General features: G+C 62.1%; 1 protein-coding gene across 4 annotated transcripts; it reads left to right on the top strand.

Annotated features, from left to right (window-relative positions):
* Positions 1-366: 366 nt before the first annotated feature.
* Positions 367-18,625, top strand: DNMT1 (DNA methyltransferase 1). Of its 4 annotated transcripts, none has more exons than XM_063318907.1 (34): positions 367-501; positions 3,734-3,776; positions 4,326-4,433; positions 4,556-4,826; positions 5,099-5,171; positions 5,354-5,444; positions 5,570-5,610; positions 5,729-5,780; positions 6,962-7,045; positions 7,142-7,251; positions 7,344-7,462; positions 7,670-7,762; positions 8,740-8,891; positions 8,975-9,162; positions 9,664-9,853; positions 10,060-10,157; positions 10,270-10,417; positions 10,549-10,664; positions 10,862-11,063; positions 11,158-11,291; positions 11,430-11,603; positions 12,198-12,419; positions 13,100-13,292; positions 13,700-13,790; positions 14,388-14,522; positions 14,704-14,986; positions 15,090-15,231; positions 15,454-15,620; positions 15,695-15,872; positions 16,149-16,344; positions 16,416-16,579; positions 17,590-17,706; positions 17,917-18,007; positions 18,139-18,625. In XM_063318907.1, exons 1-34 carry the CDS (start codon positions 443-445, stop codon positions 18,201-18,203), a joined length of 4,590 nt encoding a protein of 1,529 aa, XP_063174977.1. In that variant the 5' UTR covers positions 367-442; the 3' UTR covers positions 18,204-18,625. The 4 variants fall into 4 exon arrangements, with proteins under 4 accessions (XP_063174977.1, XP_063174976.1, XP_063174975.1 ...); XM_063318906.1 differs by having other exon boundaries at positions 11,155-11,291; XM_063318905.1 differs by lacking the exon at positions 367-501 and adding an exon at positions 2,654-2,919.
* The last annotated feature ends 4 nt before the right edge of the window (positions 18,626-18,629 follow it).

Genomic DNA, 18,629 nt, shown 5'->3' with positions numbered 1-18,629 from the left:
AGTGGTACGGTCCCACCTGGTCGTCGTCCCCCTGCCCCGCAGTGGTACATCCCTCCCTGTCCCCCCCCGCCCCGTAGTGGTACGGTCCTATCTGTATCGTTCCCCCCCCCCCCCGCCCCGCAGTGGTACGGTCCCCCCTCAGGCGGCCCCGCTCCCCCCGCTCCGCCCGCCCCCGCCCCGGTACCGGCTCGGTACCCGCCCCCCCCCCCCCCCCGCCTTCCCGGTGTGTGTGTGGTCCCCCCGCTCTGCGGACCCCCGGTAACTCCCCCCCCCCCCCCGCCCCAATCCGTCCGTCCGTCCCCGCGGAATAATGGTGTCTCCCGCCCTGGCCCGGCCCCCCCCGCCGCCATGGTCTCGCCCGGCGCCGCCCCGCCCCCGCCGCTGGTTTCCGCGCGAATCCGCCGCTCCCGGCCCCGCCGCTCCCGCCGCCGCCGCCGCCCCGATGCCGGCCCGGGCCGCCCCGTTGCCCCCGGCCCCGCTGCCCGCCGAGCTCCGCCGACGGTGAGTCCCCGGCACCGGCAGCGGAACCCCTTTCCCCTGGCTCCCGCCTCGGCCCGGGCCCGGCGCTGCCCGGCCCCGAGAGGCGCTGACATCCCCCGCCCCGGCGCTGACACCCCGGCACCGACACCCTCCCCCCCGGCACTGACACCCCCAGGACTGCTCTGACACCCCCCCCCCCGCCACGGCACCGCACTGACATCCATCCCCCCCCTAGCGCTGACACCCCCCTCCCCGGCACTGACACCCCCCCCCTCCGCCCCCCCCGGCACAGCACTGACGCCCCCCACGGCTGACACCCCAACCCCGTCCCGGCACTGACGCCCCCCCCCCCGCCCCATCTCCGGGGCTGACACCCCCCAGGGCTGCCCTGACACCCCCCCAGCACGGCACTGCATTGCCCTGGACCCCCCCCCCCCCACCCCAGGACTGCACTGCTGTGATCCCCCCCCCCCCCCCCACCAGCACGGCACTGCATTGCCCTGGACCCCCCCCCCCCAGGACTGCACTGCCCTGACACCCCCCCCCCCGGCACGGCACTGACAGCCCCCCAGCACAGCACTGCACTACCCTGGACCCCCCCCCCACCCCCCCAGCGAGAACTGCGCTGACACCGCACCCTACCCCCCCACCCCCCCAAAACTGCCCTGACTTCTCCTCCCCCTCCCCCCCCAGCATGGCACTGCATTGCCATGGGCACCCCGGCACTGATCTGGACACCCCCCCCCCCCCCCCCATCCCTTCCAGCCCAGCTCTGACCCCCCCGCCCTGGTATTGCACTGCCCTGGCACCCCCCTGGTGTTGCACTGCGCTGCCCTGGGCCCCCCGCCCCACGCACTGCACTGTACTGACCCCCCCCAGGACTGCCCTGACACCCCCCCCCGCCCCCCAGCACTGTACTGCACTGCATTGCCATGGGCACCCTGGCACTGCCCTGGCCCCCCCCCCCCCTCCAGCACTGCACTGTATTGCTCTGACCCCACCCCCCCCCCCCCCAGCACTGCACTGTATTACCCTGGACCCCCCCCCTTCCCCGACTACTGCACTGCACCAACCTGACCCCCCCCTCCCAGCACTGGACTGCCCCCCCCCCCCCCCTCCAATATTGCCCTGCCCTGACCCCCACCCTCCCCCCCTGCAGACAGGGGAGCCTGGTGCTGCGCTGACAGCCCGCTCCCCCCCCCTCCCCGCACAGCACTGCCCTGATGTCCCACCCCCCCCAGCATTGCACTGCAGTTGTGTGTGTGTGTCCCCCCCCCAGATTTGCAGCCCCTGCAGTGTGGGGAGCTGCACTGTACCCCCCCACTTTGCCATGCTGTGCATTACGCTACACACACTCGCCCCCCGGCCCCCAATTCATCGATGCCCAGCCGTGCACTGCACCCCACTGCACCGCCCTGACACCCCCCCCCCAGTGCAGTGCCCTGACCCCCCCCCCCAGCGCTGCCCTGAACCCCCAGTGCAGTGCACTGCCACCCCCCCGACCCCCATACATTGCATGCCCCCCCCCAGCACTGTCCTAAACTACCAGTGCAGTGCACTGCCCTCCCGTGCATGTATGACCCCCCCAGTGCAGTGCCCTGACCCCCCCCAGCACTGCCCTGACACCCCCCCCCCCCCCCAGTGCAGTTTACTGGCCCCCCGAGCACTGCCCTGACCCCCCCTCCATGCTGACACCGCCCCCCCAGCACCCCGCTCCACGGCCCCCCACGCCCCCCAGCACCCCTCTGAGCCCCACCACAGCTCAGCAAGGCACCACACCCGGGGTCCCCACGGCCCCCCCTGCCCCCCGGGGCAGCCCTGACCCCCGGCTGTGGGGTGGGGGGCTCCCTGGGTGGTGGTGGGGGGCCATCAGGGTGCTCTGGCCCCACGTGGCGGTGGGGACACCCGGCTTGGCCCCCGCATGGCTTTGTCCCCACGCTGCCGCGGGGAGCGAAGCTGCACCCAGCCGGGGTTGGGGGGACGCTGGGTGGCCCCCGCCTTTCTCTGGGGTGTGTGTGGGGGGGACGACGACACAAAATCCCTTCCTGGGTTGGGGTGGGGGGGGACACAGTGGGGACAATCCCTTCCCCCTGGGGCGGGGGGTTCCGAGCTCCGGAGGGATCCGGCACCGTCCCCGTGTGTGTGTGTGTGTGCGTCCCCCTGGCTCTCGCCGCAGTGGGGAGGGCACATGGAGGGCTTGGCGTTTCCTGCGCCGTATTCCCCGCCGGCTATTGTCCCTTCCGCTCGCCTCCCGGCATCCCCTGGCTGGCGGGAAGGGGGGGGCCCACGCTCGCCGGCGGCCGCCGAGCCGTTCTCCGGTTTGGCTACCCCTCTTCCGGTGCGGCGGCCGCGCGGCACAGCCTTGGCGCGCCCCGACCTTTCCCCGTCCGCCGTTGAGCGCCACCGGAGCTCCGGCTGCATGGCCGTCCTCAAATCCAGGTGCCCGTGATGGGATTTATCACCCTCCTGGATTTTTCGGGGGGTGGCGGCGGTGGGGGACCCCCTTTCCCTCCCCGCTGGCCCCGGTGCGATGGAAACGGTGGCGGCGTGGGGGCAGGAAGCCGAAAAAAGCGGGCGGGCGGAGGTGAGATGGGAACGAACGGAGCCGGTGCTGGACACGCCGGTGGCACCGGAGAGGTCCCATCCCGTGTCCCTGCAGACGGAAGCGTTCTCGGGGGGCGGCTGCATGGCCCCGATCCGGCGGACGGACGTTTTGGCGGGAGAGCTACGGTGAACCGGGTCGGGGGGGAGCGCCGGGGTTGCGCCGAGCCCCCGGTAGCGGTGGCGGGGACGGCGTTTTCCCCACGCCGGGGGCCTGGGGGCTGTCCCCGCCGCGCAGGGGCCGCGCCGGCTGCTTCCCCCCACCCTCCATCGCCGCTTTGTGCCGCCGGCGCCGTGGGGAGACGACACGTGGCTTCTCCTCCGTGTTTTTTTTGCCGTCTCCACGCCGGGGTAGGGCACGGGTGGGCAACGAGCCCCCACCGCTCCTTCAGGGTGTCCCTTGGCCACTGACATCCTGTTACCGGCCCCCCCTTATTCCGCGTCTGGGAGCCGAGCATCCCGCTCGCTCCGAGGGAGTTTAGCCCTGCTTTGCGGTCACCGCTCCGTCGCCGGGTGCCGTTTCTGGAGCCATTGAGGCAATTTTGGGGTCTGTCCCGGTTGCCCCTGCCCGTCGGTGTGTTGTGTCGTGTCCCCCCACCCCCGTCGTCACCCCGTGGCCCGTGATCTGACCCCCAACGCTCTTCTCTTGCAGGCTGCGGGACTTGGAGAGGGATGAAGACAGCCTGAGCGAGAAGGTGAGTGGCCCCGGATCGCCGGGAACCGCGTTTCCACCCGCCCTTGACTCCCATTTGGGCGCCGCCATTCCGTGCCGTCACCGCCGGTCCCGCATCTGGCTGGGAACGCTCTGGCTTGTGGCGGTGGGAGCTGGCGGGGTGCCGGAGCCGAATCCTGGATGCTCGGTGCGGACGTGACTCCGGTGCTGAGCAGGGAACTGTGATTCAAGCCTCTTGGTTCCGTGTTGCAAGGGTGGGGGGGGTCTGGAGCCCCCCGGCGTGGGGTGGGGGGGACAGGGACGGCGTGGCGAGCTGGCCAAACGAGACCCCCGTGTCTCCCTTGGTGGCCCGGCTCCTTGGAGCTGGGGGGGTTGTAGTCCCGGTGTCGGCGTTGTCTGTTGTCACATGGAAAAACCGCCGTCACCCCCTCTCCGGAGGGTGCCCCCGAGTTGGGTGAGCGGCACCCGGATTCGGAGCTGCCGGCGGTTCGGCTGAGCCGGAGCACCTCTGGAGACGCCGCTCCGCCGAGCCTCACGGGGAGCGTCACCGCTGTCCCCTCCGTCCCCGCAGGAGTGCGTCAAGGAGAAGCTGAGCCTCATCCATGGCTTCCTCCAAGCCGACGTCCAGAACCAGTTGAGCGAACTGGAAGCCAAACTCCACTGCGAGGAGCTGTCGGAGGTGAGACCCAGGTTTTCGGTGAGCCGGCGCCAGCTCCGAGGTGCCATGGTTCACCGGAGCCGGTTCCGTGGTGCCAGAGTTCATCGGAGCCGGGCCGTTTAACCGATGCTCTTCCCTCTCAGGAGAGGTACCTGGCAAAGGTGAAGGCCCTGCTGCACCAAGAGCTCTCGGCGGAGAACGGGGACGCGGCGTCGCCGGTGCAGGCGTCCAACGGGTGCTCCAAAAATGGCGCCTACGGGAGCGACGAGGACTCGGAGCGAGCGGGACCCGATGGGGAAGAAGACAGTGCCATGGAGATGGAGGAAGCAGCCGCCTCGTCCTCATCCTCTTCGTCCGTCCCCGTGCCGCGGGCTCGCAAGGCCAGGAGGAGCCGATCCAACGGGGAAAGCAAAAGTAACGGCGGCACCGGGAGCGACTTGGTTTTCCATCCTCTTTTCTGACACGCTTAAATTAAATAATATATTACTGTTAAATAAAAGCGGGAACGCGGCGATTCCCAGAGGGATCCCCCCGGGAAGGATTTTGGGCTCTCCTTGCCTTGCTCTGGGGTGATGGGGTGCGGGGAGAAGGGTGCTGTCACCCACGGTGGCCCCGTGGGGTGTTGCAGGAGGAGAAGGGTAATGAGTCCCCATCGTTAACGTCATCCTTCGTCATCTTCCGAACAGAGTCTCCCGCCAGTTCCCGGGCCACTCGGAGCTCCGGCCGGCAACCGTCCATCCTGAGCATGTTCTCCAAAGGGTCAGTACCGCGACGGGGCTGGCACCCGGAGCCTTCACCCTCTTCTTCCTCTCTCCGTTGATGGGTTCGATCCCAAAACCCGCGGTTCCCCATCAGACTGGGACCTGCCGGGCGCTTGTTTCCCTCTGCGTTGAGGACGTTGGACCCCTCGGATTGATCCTTTACCGTTTCAAAACCGGCAGGTCCAACAAACGGAAATCGGAGGAGGTGAACGGGGAAGCGAAGCAGGAGGCCATGAGCGTGGAGAAGGAGGAAGAGGAGCTGGAGGAGAAGGTGGGTGCCGGCGCCGTTGGCGGCCGAGGTTTTGGCCGGTGGCTTTGCCGAGTCAAATTGCATTATCCCGGAGGGTGTCGTGCTCTCTCCAGCCTCCCCTTAGACCCCTTTGTTTCTCCCTCAAGGAACAAGATGAGAAAAGGATTAAAATCGAAACCAAAGAAGGGTAAGGAGGAAGGAGGGGGTGCCCGTTGGTGCCTCCACCGCGGCCTCGTTAGCGTGGGGAGGACGCTGCCGTTAACGCTGCTCCGTGCCTTCATCCCTTTGTGTTTTCTTACCCCCAGGTCAGAGATAAAAGATGAAATTACTCAGGTTAAAACCACAACACCTGCGAAAGTAAGTCCCTTTTCCTCCATCTCAGCGTTTTGGGGGCTTGGTTTTTTTTTTTAATATTTTTTTAACTCTTCCAAAGAGCGGTTAGATTTCCTTAAAGCGAGGGTAAAGCCACTTCTGGCTGTGCCGCCATCCGGAGAGACCTGGCCAGGCTGGAGAGTTGGGCAAAGAAGAACCTTCTGGAATTCAAGAGGGGCAAGCGCAGGGTGCTGCCCCCGGGGAGGAATAACCCCCCGCAGCAGGACAGGTTGGGGGTGACCTGCTGGAGAGCAGCTCGGTGGGGAGAGACCTGGGAGTGCTGGGGGCCGACGGGACGGCCATGAGGCAGCCATGGGCCCTGGTGGCCAAGAAGGCCAGTGGCATCGTGGGGGGCATGAAGAAGAGCGTGGCCGGCAGGTGGAGGGAGGTCATCCTCCCCCTCTGCTCTGCCCTGGGGAGGCCGCAGCTGGAGTTGTGGGTCCAGTTCTGGGCTCCCCGGGTCAAGAGGGACAGGGAACTGCTGGAGAGGGGACAGCAAAGGGCTACCGAGATGCTGAGGGGACGGGAACGTCTCTCTGCTGAAGAAAGGCCGAGGGATTTGGGGCTTTTTGTCTGGAAAAAAGACGGCTGAGGGGGGATCTTAAAGGGTGGGTGTGAGGAGGATGGGGCCAGGCTCTTCTCAGTGGTGCCCGGGGACAGGACAAGGGGTAACGGGCACAAACGTGAGCATGGGAAGTTACACCTAAACAGGAGGAGGAACTTCTTGACTCTGCGGGTGGCAGAGCCCTGGCACAGGCTGCCCAGAGAGGTGGGGGAGTCTCCGTCTGTGGAGACATCCCAAACCCGCCCGGACGCATTCCTGTGCCGCCTGCTCTGGGTGACCCTGCTCTGGAGGGGGTTGGAGGAGATGATCTCCAGAGGGCCCTTCCAACCCTATGATTCCATGATTTCCAGCCCACCCAGTGTCCAAAAATCATGTCCCCCCCCAACAAGGTGGGGAGCAGCGGAGCCTGTACGAGCTCGGGCCGCTTTCGAAGCGAGGGCAGCGGTTGCCGCTTTGCTGCCTGGACGCTTTAAAAACGAGGGTTGTGCTAACGAATGGGACCGTTTGGGGAAGGAGCTTTGGGTCTGATCATGGGCTGAAGCTCGTGGTGGCAGCGGCGGGGGGAGGAAAAAGCTGACGCCGTCCCCCCCCTGTCTTGCAGACCACCCCTCCCAAGTGCGTCGACTGCAGACAGTACCTCGACGATCCTGACCTCAAATTCTTCCAAGGGGATCCCGACGATGCCGTAAGGGATTTAATGCTCCTTCTCCGGGGCCGGGGAGAGCTGTCGCGCTAACGAGGGGATGCTCGTTAAACATCTCCTGCTCTCTCCCTCGCTCAGCTGGAGGAGCCCGAAATGCTGACGGACGAGCGCTTGTCCATCTTCGACGCGAACGAAGACGGCTTTGAGAGCTACGAGGACCTGCCGCAGCACAAAGTCACCTCGTTTAGGTGAGCTCTAGGAGACGGGGGCTAGAAAAACCCGCCGGATTTGCAAACCCCGCAGGGCAACGCCTCAAACTACAACCTCTGTCCCCTGCCAGCGTCTACGACAAGCGAGGTCACTTGTGCCCCTTCGACACCGGCCTGATCGAGAGGAACATCGAGCTGTATTTCAGCGGTGCCGTGAAGCCCATCTACGACGATAACCCTTGCCTGGACGGTGAGTCAGGACGCGGAGGAGCCTCGAAGAGCCGCAGGGACGGTGCTTTGTCACCTTAAATTTCAGCTCAACAGCGCAAAATGTTGTTGGGTCCGGGTGGCGCTTTGTCACCCCCCCATCTGCTTGGGAATTTGTGGTTTGTTGTTTTTTTTTTTTTTTTTTGGGGGGGTGTGCGGAAGGCTGAAATTTGAGTTTGCTCGCTTTCAGGTGGGGTGAGAGCCAAGAAGTTGGGACCCATCAACGCCTGGTGGATCACGGGGTTCGACGGAGGGGAGAAGGCTTTGATCGGCTTCACCACAGGTGGGTGGGCGAGGACGGGGACGGTCGGGCTCGGGGAGCGCGCGTGCCTCGGGATTTAAGTCTCTGCTGCGTGGCCGGCTTTAGTTGGGTTCGTGGGTTTTGCCGCCGGCAGGACCTTGCGCTGTGGAGGACCCGTGCCGAAGCTTCTCGGGGTTTATTTAGCTCAGCACCACCCAGGCTTGTGTTAAATACATATAAAACCTCCTGCTGAGCTGGCGGCTGCCAGCGGTGCCCCGCTCCGAGCCGCGACAAGGAAGGTGACTCGAAGGCGGTGTGTCCCTGCCGGCCTTTTCCAGGCAGGATTCGTCCTCCCGGTCCCTCATCTGCGGGAGGTGCAACGCGGGGCCGGGTCAGGGTCACCCTCGGAGGGAGTTTTCTCATTGCTCTTGACCTCTTGGCCCCCTTTGCAGGGCTCTGATGCTTTCTTGCTCTACTCCCCGGGTTTTTTGGACAGGTTCGTGTTGAGAAAGGTCTTGGAGGAATGCCCAATCCCGGCCAGCCCCTGGCTCTGTGTCCCAGCTGTTTTGTTTTTTTCACTCTCTAGCCAACTTGGGGACGGGGCTGGGGGAAAGGCTGGTATTTGGTGGGGTTTAAGAGCTTTTTCCCTTCACCGTTTCTGCAAGGAACCCTTCCGATAACCTGGTGATATCAGAGGAGGACTTAACTTCTCCTGTGCATCAGCAAATGGAGTTTGTAGTGACAGGAAAAAAAAAAACCAACCAAACCCACCCTGGATTGTCTTTGCTTTCTAATTAGGTAACAGCAAAAATAAAAGGTGTGGATAGTGTGCCCCCCATCACGTCCCCACTGCCCCCTCGCTTTGGTGGTGATAGCTGAGTGACCGTGGGGCCTGGCTTGTGGTAGAGCTTCCCCCGTGCCCTTTTAGGTCCTGGTGCTGTAGCAGCCGTCCCGGCTCGTCGTTAAATACCATTAAATTCCCCCCTATTTAACCGCCCCCCGCAATCTCTCCGCCGCAGCCTTCGCGGATTACATCCTGATGGAGCCCAGCGAGGAGTACGCTCCCATCTTCGCCCTCATGCAAGAGAAGATCTACATGAGCAAAATCGTCGTGGAGTTCCTGCAGAACAACCGCGACGTCAGCTACGAGGATCTGCTCAATAAAATCGAGGTGAAAAGCCGATGGCGGCGGTATCCCGGGGGCCTGGGGGGTTGCTCTGTTGCCCTTTTCCCTAACCGCCCCCCTCCTCGCAGACCACCGTACCTCCCGCGGGGCTCAACTTCAACCGCTTCACAGAAGACTCGCTCCTGCGACATGCCCAGTTCGTGGTGGAGCAGGTGGAAAGCTACGACGAAGCCGGCGACAGCGACGAACCCCCCGTCCTCATCACGCCCTGCATGAGGGACTTGATCAAATTGGCCGGTGTCACCCTGGGGAAGAGGTGAGCCCTGTGTCCCCACGTAGATGCTCTCTTGGGGGGGCACTCGGCGTTGCAGCGTCCCACAGGAGCCCGGCAGGTTGGATTCCCGTCGGCTTTGCACAGAAAAAACCCTTTTTGCTTGTTCCCAGCTGGGATGACCTGAGGATTTAGGCTCGGTGGCCTGGGCAGTACTGGGAGATCGGAGCAGAAATCCTCCCCAAACTGGGAAAACCCTCTGCCTAGCGCTGCCCCGAGGGAGGAAAAGGTGCTGGGTTGGATCCCTGGAGCCTGGCTTTGCTCTTTGTCCTGCTTGTAGCATCCCTTTGGGACCCCGTGCCAGCCACAAGGACATGCCTGGGTGCCCGTTGGGGTATCCCACTGTGGTCCTCGGCTGTTGGGTGCCCTGGGGAGAGCTCTTTTCCCTGGAGAACCTCCCCGGGGGCCAGGTTGGTCGTTGTGGCTGTAGCTGTCAGCGATAGGAGGCACAGGGTCCCCTCTCACCGCTCTCACCTTGGTTTGCAGGCGAGCTGTCAGGCGGCAAGCCATCCGGCACCCTACCAAAATAGACAAGGACAAGGGTCCCACCAAAGCCACCACCACCAAGCTGGTGTACCTCATCTTCGACACCTTCTTCTCGGAGCAGATCGAGAAGGATGAGAGGGAAGACGACAAGGAGAACGCCATGAAGCGCCGGCGCTGCGGCGTTTGCGAGGTATTGGAGGGGCTGGCGTGGAGCCGAAGCGACCCGATCCCTCCACCCTGTCCCCTTCATCCTACCTGAATGATCCCTTCTGGGGTCATTCCCTTGGGGCAGGGGAGCGATTTCCTGAGGCCACCGAGTTCCCCGTCCCTCCTGCCTGGGCTCCCCATCTCCGCTGCGTCTGCCCGTGCTCAGCCTGTCCCCTGTCCCTGCTCCAGGTCTGCCAGCAGCCCGAGTGCGGGAAGTGCAAGGCTTGCCAAAACATGGTGAAGTTTGGGGGCAGCGGACGGAGCAAACAGGCTTGTTTGCAGAGAAGGTGCGTCCCCACCCGCAGCGATGTCTCCTGCTGAAGTCCTCTCTACCTCCAGAGAGAGGGGACGTGGGCCCCATGCTGCGTCCTCCTGTAGTGACGGTCCCTGTGTCCCCAGGTGTCCCAACCTTGCTGTCCGGGAAGCTGATGAGGACGAGGAGGTGGACGACAACATCCCCGAGATGCCGTCACCCAAGAAGATGCTGCAGGGCAGGAAGAAGAAGCAGAACAAGAGTCGTATCTCCTGGGTGGGGGAACCCATTAAGGTGAGGCTGGGCCAAGACCCCGCTCCCCTCCCGCTGTTGGGGCTGGGATGGGCATTTGGGCTATGGAGGGGGCAGCGTCGCTCGCCGGCGTGGGGATTTAAGTGCTCTCCTCTGTCCTTCTGCTGCTGCAGAGCGATGGGAAGAAGGACTACTACCAGAGGGTCTGCATTGACTCGGAGACCCTGGAGGTGGGAGACTGCGTCTCTGTCAGCCCCGATGATCCCACCAAGCCCCTCTACCTCGCCAGGTCGGTGCCGTGGTGATGAAGGGGACAAGTTTCTGCTCCTGCTGGGGTGGACGTGTGTGGGGACAGCTGACGTTCCCAATTAGAGAACCCTAATTGCTTGGCCGTGTTGCTGTCTGAGGACTCTGGAGCTCCAGCAAGGCTCAGAGCAGCTCAGCCCTTTCCTGGTGCCCCATAACCCTGGCTCCTTCCCCCCTCAGGGTGACAGCCATGTGGGAGGACAGCAGTGGCCAGATGTTCCACGCGCACTGGTTCTGCCCCGGCTCGGACACTGTCCTGGGGGCCACCTCTGACCCCCTGGAGCTCTTCTTGGTGGATGAGTGCGAGGACATGCAGCTCTCCTACATCCATGGCAAAGTCAAAGTGATTTACAAGGCACCTTCGGAGAACTGGTCCATGGAGGTGGGTGACAGCCCTGCAAACCCCGGCTGGCCCGGGCCTGGCGCGGCGCGGGGGCAGCAGCACCGATTATTGTGAAACGCCTCTCTCCTAGCAGGGCGGGCTGGACATGGAGATCAAGATGGTGGAAGACGACGGAAGAACTTATTTTTATCAGATGTGGTACGACCAGGAGTACGCTCGGTTTGAATCCCCACCGAAAACTCAGCCCACCGAAGACAACAAATACAAGTGAGCGTGCGCAGGCTGGCACCTCCCGGGATCTGCTCTGCCCAAAACAGGCAGCAGGAACCTCTCGGCTCCCGGCAACACCGTGGATGGCGTCAGCAGGGTCCCCGTCGCCACGCTCTGCTGTCCCTTTTCACGCAGGTTCTGCATGAGCTGCACGCGCCTGGACGAGGTGAGGCACAAGGAGATCCCCAAAGTGGCTGAGCCCCTGGAGGAAGGGGATGGCAAGATGTTCTACGCCATGGCCACTAAGAACGGAGTGCAGTACAGGGTGGGAGACGGCGTCTACCTCCTGCCAGAAGCCTTTTCCTTCAGGTTGGTGCTTGCAAGGGGCTATAAACGCTTCTCAGGATGCTCTTCGGTCAGGCTTTTGGTAGCGGAGGACATAGTCTGCGGGTAGTGAATCCCACCTGTAAAGGAAGCACCTATCCCCCTAATTTCCAAAAGCTCAGTGTAGAAATAAAGGTGTCTCTGACTTCAGTTTCACCTCCCGTCCTTAAACTGAGCGACTTCTCCCCGATGGGACACGCTGTGTTTTGGTAGATGAATCAGAATCCTTTTGCGCGTCGCTTTGCTTTTCTTCAAAAGAACGAGCCTGGGTAGATGAAAGGGGAAACAAGAGCCCGCCTGGAATGACGGGAGGAGAAATGACAAACCTCTTGGGGAAGAGGGCTGGGGCAAGCAACGCGTGGGCACCTTATTTTGCAGCCGCGCACAGTTATGTGATGGTCTGGCTGTAAAATGCTCGTGCTGCGGAGCAGGAGGCTTGGTGCCCACCCTGCACCGAGGAGGAAGCAGGCAGGTCAGGCAGCAAAGAGGATGTTCTGTGCTGCTAGGGGGTCTATTTTTTTTTTTTTTTTTTGGGGGGGGAAGGGATAACTCAACCTCTTTCCCTCTCCTTTTCCCCAGCATGAAACCCGCCAGCCCAGCCAAGCGCCCCAAAAAGGAGGCGGTGGACGAGGAGCTGCACCCGGAGCACTACCGCAAGTACTCGGAGTACATCAAGGGCAGCAACCTGGATGCCCCCGACCCTTACCGCGTGGGCCGCATCAAAGAGATCTTCTGCAACATCCGCAGCAACGGCAAACCCAACGAGGCCGACATCAAACTGCGCATCTACAAGTTCTACAGGTGGGGGCTGCGTTACGGGGGTGCAGAGCTCCCCGACTGGGCTGCAGGGCTCCCCCTGAGGTCTTGGGTGCTGGGGAAAACCTCTGCACCATCAGCTCAAGGTCGTGCCGGAGCTGGGTGACTCGAGCACGGCGGCGTGGTCGGTCGGTGCAGCGTTGGGCACTGCTCAAAGGGGCTCATCACCGCGGCGGTCAGGGCTCAGACCCGGTGCTGAGCCGCAGCCCCAGCGCCGTGCCGGGGCATGGGTGTTTACCCAAATATTTGCAGGCTCTTAGTCATCTCCCCCACACCACGCAGGGATGCACGCGAAGAGCCTTGGCAGCGGGAGAGGAACGTGCTGACGCTCAGACCTGTGTGTTTTGGGCCTAACAGCTCCTCGATTTACATCTCTTTGCCTTTAAATTCACTTGCCAGCTCCAGTGCCAATTCCTTCTCCTTCCTCTAAGAACCCCCCCCCCCCAAAAAAAACCCTCCCTTTGGTATGAAACAAATCATCCCTTTGGTGCTGTGCCCAGGCCATGCCAGCGAACACGCGCAGCTGGAGGAAACAAACCCTCCTGTCTCTGGGGACACGGAGTGATGCGAGTGCCAGAGGCTAGACCGGGGTGAGGATCTTGCCGAAAACGTTTCCCCCCCATCCAGATGACTTTTTTTTTTTTTTTTTTTTCCTTTCCCTGCAGACCTGAAAACACGCACAAGTCCATGAAAGCCAGCTACCACGCAGACATCAACCTCCTGTACTGGAGCGACGAGGAGACGACGGTCGACTTCCGCGCTGTGCAGGGCCGTTGCACGGTGGTGTACGGGGAGGATCTGACGGAGAGCATCCAGGATTATTCCGCCGGTGGGCTCGACCGCTTCTACTTCTTGGAGGTGAGGGAGCTGGGGTTCAAGGGGTCTGGCTGTGTCCCTGGCGCAGGCTGTCCTACCTCTCCGCGGGTGTTTTGCACAGAGGAGCCGCTGTGCAGAGTGAGAATTGGTAGCGCGTTGGAATCTCTTGGCGAAATAAGTCTCAGATGCAAAGGGAGCTTTAATTTGAGCATCACCAAGAGCTGGCTGAAGCGCTCCCTATGGAGCTGAGGGGACAAATTCGGATGCCCAGGTGGCCTCCCCAGCTCTCTGAGGCAATGGAGAGGGGGGAGATGGACCCCCTGTGGCCCCCAGCCTGTGTCCCCATCGGAGCTGTGAAACCAAAGGGCGGGTGTTGGCAACGCCTTAGCCATTCCTGAGCTAGAAAAGCTCGTTGTATTCAAGCGTCCTGACCCCTTTCGCTTCCCCAGGCTTACAACGCAAAAACCAAGAGCTTTGAAGATCCTCCCAACCACGCTCGGAGCTCGGGCAATAAAGGGAAGGGGAAGGGCAAAGGGAAAGGTAAGTCTGCTTGGGGGGAGAGGTCTCGGGTGGGTGAACCGGTTTGCGTCCGCCGTTACACGCTGCCGAGCAGAGATAAGACGTGCTGCCGACCAGATGTTTCTGCGCTGTCCTTGCTCCGACGCTCTGGCAGGATGCAGCGATGTGGCCTGTTTGGGTTTTTTTTTAAGGCACCTCATCTTTGCCAAATAAACCTTGCAGCGAGAGCACCTGGTCCCTGAGAGATTTCAAAGCTTTTCACTTGCCAGCCCCCTGCTAGGGGCTGGCCGCTCGGTAGCGTAGGGCTTTGTAGCCTGCTCCCAACGCAGGGAGCTGCCCTCCGAGTTATCCCGCCGCCCGTCTGACCCTCAGAAACTCTCTGCCTGTGCCCACGGGCTCTTGGCTGGAAAGGGATCGCATGGGGGAAAGATGAGAAGCTTCCCTTCCAAATGCCAGGGTGTATTCTGGCAGCGGAGGCGAAACAAGTAAGGGGAAGAAGAAAGGTGCTTGAAGCTGATGTTTTAACTGCTGCGGAGGAGGGGGAGAAGAATTTGCCTCGTAAGCACTAAGAGGAGGAAATGACTTTGCCTTTTGATGTGAGCGGGGCTCTGTTCGCAGGCAAAGGCAAAGGGAAGTCGTCGGTGAGCTGCGAGCAAAGCGAGCAGGAGCCGGCCGAGCTGAAGCTCCCCAAGCTGCGCACCCTGGATGTCTTCTCTGGCTGCGGAGGGCTGTCCGAGGGCTTCCACCAGGCAGGTGAGCGGCAGAGCGGGGACAACGGTGGGGTGACAAGCAGAGCCCACGGGGAGACGGGCAGCAGTGCCGGCCGCTCGGTTCCTCAGAGCTGGTGGTTGTGTTTGGCATGTGCCGGCTCGGGGTGCGAGCCAGCGCTCTGCTCCTCCGCACAGGCTCAAGATCCTCCGCTTTGTCTCCCCAGGCGTGTCGGAGACGCTCTGGGCCATCGAGATGTGGGAACCGGCCGCCCAGGCTTTCCGGCTGAACAATCCCGGCACTACTGTCTTCACGGAGGATTGTAACGTCCTGCTGAAGCTGGTCATGTCCGGCGAGAAGACCAACTCGCTGGGGCAGAAGCTGCCGCAGAAAGGGGATGTGGAGATGCTGTGCGGTGGTCCCCCCTGCCAGGGCTTCAGTGGCATGAACCGCTTCAACTCCCGCACCTACTCCAAGTTCAAGAACTCCCTGGTGGTCTCCTTCCTCAGGTGAGCAGAGGAGGTGGCGAGGAGCTGTGTTGGGGTGCCAGCGTGGCCCCCCCACCTCAAATGTCGTTCTGTGTCGCTCGCGTGTCCCTCTCCCTCCTCGCAGCTACTGCGACTACTACAGACCGCGGTTCTTCCTTCTGGAGAACGTCAGGAACTTTGTGTCCTTCAAGCGTTCCATGGTGCTGAAGCTCACTCTGCGCTGCCTTGTCCGCATGGGTTACCAGTGCACCTTCGGGGTCCTACAGGTAGGGTGCTGGGTGACCTTAATTGGTCACAAAGACAGTTAATTGGGGTGAAAACCCTTCTTCTCTCACCCAACTCTGCTGTGAACCGTCCCTGAAGGAGCAGTTGGCTGCGTTGCTCCTTGGCTTCCCTGGGTGGCTTGGAGGACATTCCCAGCTCTTCGAGGACACAGACTGGGTGGAGATGCTCCAACCTCCTTCAGGAGTTGTCCCTTCCATTCTCAGGCTGGCCAGTACGGCGTGGCCCAGACGCGGCGGAGAGCCATCGTCCTTGCCGCAGCTCCTGGCGAGAAGCTGCCCATGTTCCCCGAGCCTTTGCACGTGTTTGCACCCCGTGCCTGTCAGCTGAGCGTTGTGGTGGACGACAAGAAGTTCGTTAGCAATATCACCCGGTGAGCCTTTGGAGCCATGCCGGGGCTGGCGAGGGGGAAGTCTTGGCTGCTCACGGCTCCCTCCTTCCTCCCAGGACATATTCCGGCCCCTTCCGCACCATCACCGTGCGGGACACCATGTCGGACCTGCCGGAGGTCAGGAACGGTGCCTCTGCCCTGGAGATCTCCTACAACGGAGAGCCCCAGTCCTGGTTTCAGCGGCAGATCCGGGGCTCCCAGTATCAGCCCATCCTCAGGGACCATATCTGCAAGGTACGGATGCCAGGGTCTCAATGCGGGGGGCTGGGTTGCACTCAGACCCCCCTAGACGCAAACCAAGATGGGGGTCAAGGGCGGGTTGGATGTGAGGTGGGGTGAGAGGGACCATCTCCAAGCCCTCCCGGGTTAACTTCCCCAAAGATGAGGCCGGCAGAGCTGTTGGGACTCATCCCTCTCCCTCAGCCTTCCCTGCAGCGAGGATCAGAGCTCTTGGGGTGGCTGGAGTCCCTCTGTCCCCCTTGCGGGTGACGGTGGGCTTGTTGTTGGCAGGACATGAGTGCCCTGGTCGCAGCCCGGATGAGACACATCCCCTTGGCCCCGGGTTCCGATTGGCGTGACCTGCCCAACATCGAGGTGCGGCTGTCGGACGGCACGACCACGCGCAAGCTGCGATACACGCACCACGAGAAGAAAAACGGCCGCAGCAGCTCCGGGGCGCTGCGGGGGGTCTGCTCCTGCGCCGAAGGTAGGTGCTGGCTCCCCAGAAACACCTGTGGCCGCCTCTCCGCCTCCTCCTCACCCTCTCCATCTTTGCAGGCAAGCCCTGCGACCCCGCGGACCGGCAATTCAACACCCTCATCCCCTGGTGCCTGCCCCATACCGGCAACCGACACAACCACTGGGCTGGGCTCTACGGGCGCCTGGAGTGGGACGGCTTCTTCAGCACCACCGTCACCAACCCTGAGCCCATGGGCAAGCAGGTGGGTGCCGCTGGATCCATCCCCTCCGCTGGGAAGAGGCGGGCATTGCCAAACGGACGCCGTGGTCATAGAATCATAGACTGGTTTGGGTTGGAAGGGACCTTTAAAGGCCATCTAGTCCCAGCTCCCTGCCATGGGCAGGGACACCCCCACCTAGATTAGGTCGTTCAAAGCCCCACCCTGGCCTTGAATGTTTCCAGCCTCTCTGGGCAACCTGGGCCAGCATTTCACCACCCTCAACGTGAAGAATTTCTTCTCTCTCATCTAAATCTCCCCTCTTCCAGTTCAAAACCGTTTCCCCTCGTCCTGTGGTTTCCCTCCCTGATCCAGAGTCCCTCCCCAGCTTTGCTGGAGCCCCTTTAAGGGACTGGAAGGTCTCACCAGAGCGGAGCAGAGGGGCAGAATCCACCCCCTCACCCTGCTGGCCACGCTTCTTTTGATGCAGCCCAGGTTCCCAGTGGCTTTCTGGGCTACCAGCGCACATTGCCAGCTCCTGTTGAGCTTCTCCCCCACCAACACCCCCAAGTGCTTCTCCTCAGGGCTGCTCTCCAGCCCTTCATCCCCACAGCCTGTCTTGATACCGGGGGTTGCCCCGACCCAGGTGCAGGACCCTGCCTTTGGCCTTGTTGACCCTCATGAGGTTCACATGGACCCACCTCTCAAGCCTGTCCAGGCCCCTCTGGATGGCATCCCTCCCCTCAGGCGTGTCATCGCACCACACAGCTTGGTGTCATCGGAAATCTTGGGGAGGGTGTCCTTAATCCCACTATCCACGCCATTGATGAAGGTATTGAACAGTGCTGGTCCCAGTATGGACCTCTGAGGGACACCACTGGTCACCCATCTTTATCTGGGCATTGAGGCGTTGACCACCACCCTCTGGATGCCTCCATCCAGCCAGTTCCTCATCCAACAGTCCACCATCAAATCCTTATCTCCAATTTAGAGAGGAGCATGTCGGGGAGGACCCTGGCCAGGGCCTGACGGTTGGTTTTCCTTTGCTGCCGTAGGGTCGGGTACTGCACCCAGAGCAGCACCGGGTGGTGAGCGTGAGGGAGTGCGCCCGCTCCCAGGGCTTTCCCGACACCTATCGCCTCTTCGGGAACATCCTTGACAAGCACAGACAGGTCAGCGCCGGTGGCAAACCCCTCGCTGGTGCCGCAGTGCTGGTGGCCTTGCTGGTGGCAAACCCCTTGCTGGCGGCAGACCCCTCGCTGGTGCCATTGCTGGCGTCAAACCCCTCGCTGGCGGCATTGCTGAGGACAAACGCCTCGCCGGTGCCATTGCTGGCATCATGGCGGAGCCGGTGCCCAGCGTTAACGCTCTCTCTCTCACAGGTCGGTAACGCAGTGCCTCCTCCTCTAGCCAAAGCCATCGGGCTGGAGATCAAGTCGTGCATGTTGGCGAAGCTGAGGGAAGACACGGCGGGTAGGTGGCGTGCCGGCAGCTGCCGTCGTCCCCTCCCTGCACCACGGAGTTGGATACACCGTCCCCTGCTTGGTCAGGGGGCTCCTGGGTTGGGGTGCGGCGGCGTCACCCCCTCTTCTCTCTCCCACCAGACCTCAGCGCCCTGGAGAAGATGGAGACCGTGGAGAAGATGGAGATCATGGAAACCGCCGACTGACGCGCGGCTTCTCCTCCGGCACCAGGACTCCCAAACATGCACTGATTTATTTTAAACCCCCCTTTTTTTTTTTTTTTGGTTTGTTTTATTTGATTTTTTTTTGTTTGTGGTTTTTTTTTTTGTTTTTGTTTTTTTTTTTTTTTTTTTTTTAAATTCCTGGCCCAGGGGGGACACACCGTGGCTCATCTCCCCCCTCCCCGGCCCTGCTCGTGTCTCCCTCCTGGCTGCCCTCTGCCGCTCTCTGTGATGGTCGAACTCCACTACCCCCCTGGCAGAGCCCTCTGGGGCCCCGCTCCCTGTTTTTATGCCGCATTGTATTGAAAATAATCGGCCGCTTTGTACAAGTGGGAATTGATACTTTATGTAGTTTTTATATGTTGTAATATTTCTTCAAATAAATCTCTCCTATGACTTATAAACCCCTTT

This window comes from Chroicocephalus ridibundus, chromosome 29 (assembly GCF_963924245.1).
Source record: "Chroicocephalus ridibundus chromosome 29, bChrRid1.1, whole genome shotgun sequence".
Classification (NCBI taxonomy): domain Eukaryota; kingdom Metazoa; phylum Chordata; class Aves; order Charadriiformes; family Laridae; genus Chroicocephalus; species Chroicocephalus ridibundus.
This window is presented reverse-complemented; position numbering and strand designations above follow the sequence as displayed.